This window comes from Momordica charantia, assembly GCF_013281855.1.
Source record: "Momordica charantia cultivar OHB3-1 chromosome 6 unlocalized genomic scaffold, Mcharantia_2.0 BLBB01000006.1, whole genome shotgun sequence".
In the NCBI taxonomy this organism is placed as follows: domain Eukaryota; kingdom Viridiplantae; phylum Streptophyta; class Magnoliopsida; order Cucurbitales; family Cucurbitaceae; genus Momordica; species Momordica charantia.
Genome location: NW_028275164.1, coordinates 4,605,238 through 4,610,109, shown reverse-complemented (window position 1 = coordinate 4,610,109; position 4,872 = coordinate 4,605,238). Strand labels below are relative to the sequence as shown.

At 31.3% G+C, this 4,872-nt stretch overlaps 1 protein-coding gene across 1 annotated transcript; it reads left to right on the top strand.

Annotated features, from left to right (window-relative positions):
- Positions 1-1,279: 1,279 nt before the first annotated feature.
- LOC111006993 (putative transporter C405.03c) lies at positions 1,280-4,569 on the top strand. Its single transcript, XM_022279120.2, has 8 exons — positions 1,280-1,524; positions 1,900-2,325; positions 2,626-2,843; positions 3,389-3,459; positions 3,627-3,728; positions 3,864-3,981; positions 4,102-4,237; positions 4,331-4,569. The coding sequence occupies exons 1-8, from the start codon at positions 1,444-1,446 to the stop codon at positions 4,424-4,426; spliced, it is 1,248 nt and encodes a 415-aa protein (XP_022134812.1). The 5' UTR covers positions 1,280-1,443; the 3' UTR covers positions 4,427-4,569.
- The last annotated feature ends 303 nt before the right edge of the window (positions 4,570-4,872 follow it).

Below are 4,872 nucleotides of genomic sequence, written 5' to 3'. Positions count from 1 at the left end.
TGATTAATGCATTTTTAATTTTAGTTCATTTTAGTCTCTGTAATTTTAAAATGTTTGTTTTGGTCCTTACAAGTGGTTATTTTAATTCCTAATTTTATTTCTAATCTCATTTTTCTACTAACTCAATATATTTTTTGAAATATAATCATTATTTTATACTAGAGGATTTTTGTTACATGTAGATTGTGTAAAATTTTTGCAAATAGAGACCAAAATAATCACTTTTAAAAATTAACCGTGATCAAAATGAATATTTTAAAAGTACGAGAATTAAAATGAATCGTGAAGGTACATGAACCAAAAACAAAGTTGAAGAATATAGGAACCAAAATAGTATTTTAGCAAAAAAGTTAACATTACTACCATATCTTTTAATACACATGAACCCTATGACTCAGGAGGGATAAGTAAAAGTATCTATTTCTTCTCTTGATCGAAATATATTTGTTGTATAAAAAAAAAATAATGGGATCACGTTTTCATATAAATTATAATTGAATAAGTCTGAAGTAAGTCAATAAATTAAACATAAGCATAATCTAAATTCATAAATCTAATTAAAATTTTCTAAAAATTTTTACCCTTTTTTAAGAATTTAATACACTAAAATAACTTAATTTTAAAAAATTAAGATATGTATTTGGAACTTCTGGAAGTAGTATTTTCATAACTTAAAAAGGATGCCAGCATGAGCATAATTTAACTTTAAAGCATCTGGCTGTTTCTTTAGGGATTGAAGGTTAAATTTTCCATTTCCACGTTTTTTTTACTAAAAAATATGTTTTTTGGCCCAAATTGTGTGTTTAATTAATTTGTAACTATTATATGATTAATACAAATTCCAAATTTCTAATTGGCTAAAACTATACCAAACTGAGCATAGCTCAAGTGGTTACCAAAAGATCATGAGTTCGAATCCACCACTCATTCGTCCTGACCAAATAGTCGAACTTAAAATACTCCATAAAAGAGCCTGATTATATTTTAACACTTCACTTCTTCAATCTTGTCATCATCCATGGTTACTAAATTGTGTCATATTTTTTAGGTAATGATATAGTCAATAATAAATGATGAAGAAAATAAATATTAAAATAAATAATGGAAATACGTAGAAACAGAGACAAAGAACATATTGGCTTCAAATACGACTAACCAGAGATCACAGAAATGGCAGAGTAGAGGGAAAAAAAAAAAAAATCCTAGCCACCTTATTAATATATATATCCATTTTCGAAGAACTCCATTTTAGACTTTTTAGCAGCTCCACCCTTCACCGCCATGAAAGAAAATGGTTATATAAAGAGAAACACCATTCAATTTTTATTTCTCACAAAATACCATATAACTTATTAGTAACCCAACTATATACAATTAAATTATTGTGTAACAGATATTTTTTTCCCTGCCTTTGTGTTTGTGTAATATATCACATTGATTGTGATGGCGTGGAGGTACAAGGGAGGGCTGATTCTTCTCATCGCTGTAGTAGTCATATGGGTTTCCTCTGCAGAGATCACACAGGTAATTAATTATCTCATATCGTTCATAGATTTTTGATATCGTGTCTAATAAATCCCTAAACTTTAAAAAGATTCCAAATAAGTATCTAAAATTTTTAATTTTGCATCTAAAGAAACTGCCCGTTAGTCACAAAATTGAAACTTCAAGAATTTATTAAATTAACCATTTAATTTCTATTCTTACTATTTTTAACACTTTTATGAGCTTGAAAATTAGCACAAGACCCAACAAATGTACTATTATATAAAATGAAGAAATGAGAGTATCCTATAGATCAGATTCTAACTATGCATGATAAATTATCACTAGACTCAAAAGCTTGAGCGTAGTGATATATTACCGTAGTTAATTTTTATTATTTCTCTGTGTTGGTAGAGTATTTTCAGGGACTACGAGCACCCATTTGTGATGACATACATAGGAACCTCGATGTTGGTGGCTTATCTTGCAATAGCATTCATCAAAGAATGCATAGTGAAGCTGTTCAGAACCCATTTTTCAAATGGAAACTCCAAAAAAGTTGCAGAGGTAGCCCAGCCACAAGTCATGGAAGAAAAAAGCAATAACCCCTCTTCTCCAAATAATAATAATAATAATAATAATATATCAGAGGTGGGAGATGGATCAGAAGTTCATTGTGTGGTGCAAATTCAATGTGAAGAAGAAGTTGTGAGTGTTGATAAAGATAACTATGGTGGCTGTGAATGTGAAAATCAAGAAGTGGCAATGGCGTTGAAAACAAAGGAAACTAAGTTTGCTGTCTTGGCGCTCACCATTGGCCCCATTTGGTTTGTTTCTGAGGTTAGTGACTCGGGTTCTATTTTTTTTGTAACGTTTTTGTTTCTTCATTTTTAATAAAGAAAAATGAATTTGCATGACCTAACATGAATTCAAAGATAAAACAATTTATTTATGTTTTGGAACCAATTGAAAATACGAGCACCCTCAACTTTCTTAATTTTGTTGTTATTGAATTTCTTTTTTTCTAACTTGGAGTAGTAAAGACCAAAATAGAGGGGTTGAAAATGTTTAATGAAGTTGTTTCGAAAGTTTAGAGACCAAAATGGACTAATTAAAGGGCGTGGAAATGTTTGGATGCAGTATTTTACAAATGCAGCACTTGCAAGAACAAGCGTAGCGACGACCACCATATTGTTCTCAACATCAGGGCTATTCACACTCATAATAGACGCATTCTTGGAAAGGCAATCTTTAACAATCGTAAATATTGTCGCCGTCGTCGTCAGTCTCGCCGGCGTCGCCATGACAACCATCGGCAAGACTTGGGCCAAAGACCAACCCCACTCCACTTCCTCTGAGTACGCTTCTTCTCTTCTCCTCTCTATTTTTTGCTTTCAAATTGGCTTTATAAATTGTAATTTGAACTCATATTCAACTGTTCTTAGAGGGCACACTCGTAACATCCCACGGCAACATTCACAATAAATAATTAAATAATTATTTTAAAAAAGATCGTGAGCTTAAACTCTCCGCTAACCATAATTTTAAATGTTAAGGTCTCAATTTTGTAGAAATAATGTCAATATGATAGTTAGAGAAGTTAAAAAAAATCGCAAAAAATATTTAAACTAGTAAATAAATATTTTCTCTATTTATAAGTAAGTTAAAAATGATTAATATTAATATTATGTATATATCAGTGACATTTTGTTGATATTTTTCATATTTTGTCGATTTTTTTGTACTACGATGAAAATGTCAATTTATCCTTCATGTTAAGGTGAAATCGATAGATACATAGACATGTCAATAAAAATGTCAACCTCTGGACGACATTTAATACCATGCCGCTAACATATTGTTAATTATTTATTTATTTATTTATTTGGGAACTTATTTTCAGGCATGGAAAGCACTCATTCGTTGGAGATGCATTTGCTCTGCTCTCAGCCCTCACCGATGGGCTTTACTACGGTTGGTGGCTGCTGCTTCCTTTTTAGTTTAGTTTGGTTGGTTATTTTATTTATTTATTTACTTATTTTGCTAATTAAATATTTTTCTTTGAATTAATTGCAAATAAATGAAATGGTAATAATTAATTATGGAACATTTTCATGATCGGAAAAAGAAATTGTGTGCAGTGCTTTTGAAGAAGTACGCAGGGGAAGAAGGGGAAAAAATTGACATGCAGAAATTTCTTGGCTACGTTGGATTATTCACTCTCACTACTCTCTGGTGGCTAAGTAAGAACATCAAAATCAAATTAAATTAAAAAAACACCTCTCTCTCTCTCTCTCCTCCCTCTCTCTCTCTCTCTCTCTCTCTCTCTCTCTCTCTCTCTCTCTCTAAATTCTCACATTTGGGTTTGTTTTTTTCAGTATGGCCATTGAGAGCCATTGGAATAGAGCCCAAATTTGCAATCCCACGGTCCACAAAAGTGGCGGAACTTGTGCTTGCCAATTGCTTCATAGGAAACTTCCTTTCCGATTACTTCTGGTTCGTACATCAAAATAATTTTACGCCGTTGGATGTATGAAATTTATCATCCATCTAACGGTTAGGAGAGTGACAAAACATTTTTATTACGAAATATTAAGATAAGAGAAATGGTTGTAGGGCAATGGGCGTTGTTTGGACGAGTCCACTTGTAGCTGCTTTAGGTGCTTCTCTAACGATACCACTCGCCATGTTGGGAGACATGGTCCTACATGGCCGTCATTATTCTTTGGTTTACATTTTCGGATCCCTTCAAGTAAGTATTTAAAAATATATAGAAAATACTTAGTTACTAACCCGTTATGAAGTAAAATAATTTGCCATATTTTTTGGTTGGTTTAATTTGTAGGTATTTTTGGGATTTATGATCGCTAACCTTTCGGATTGGATATCGCCAAAGTTGAAGTTGAGGTCGAGATTCTTCAATGATGGATCAGCAAAGTAAATATGTGAAGCTCTAATTAATCACATGACTATATGTTATATTATGTTTGGAGGGATAAATTATGCTTTCCAAATGAAAGAAATTGTGAGATAAACAGACTTTAAAATTTTAGTAAACCAAAATAAGAGTAAAAGTTCCTTTCTTTTTGCCATTGTTAGAAATATGAATGATGATTCTACTTTTTTTCCTTCACTCAAAAGTCAACACAATTTTAATTTTAATTTTTTTTTCATTTTACTCCCTGATTTTTAAATTTTTTTTTTTTATTTTGGTAATTTTCTGAACAGATATTCATTACTTACCTAAAAACAAAAAGGCTGGCTGGGAAGATCAAAGTTTCTAAGGAAATTGTATGACTTCGAATGAAAAATTGTTTGTAGTTGATTTTTGCATTGGACATTATTTTATCCAATGCCTAAGAATACATTAATTTCTTTAATCGGATC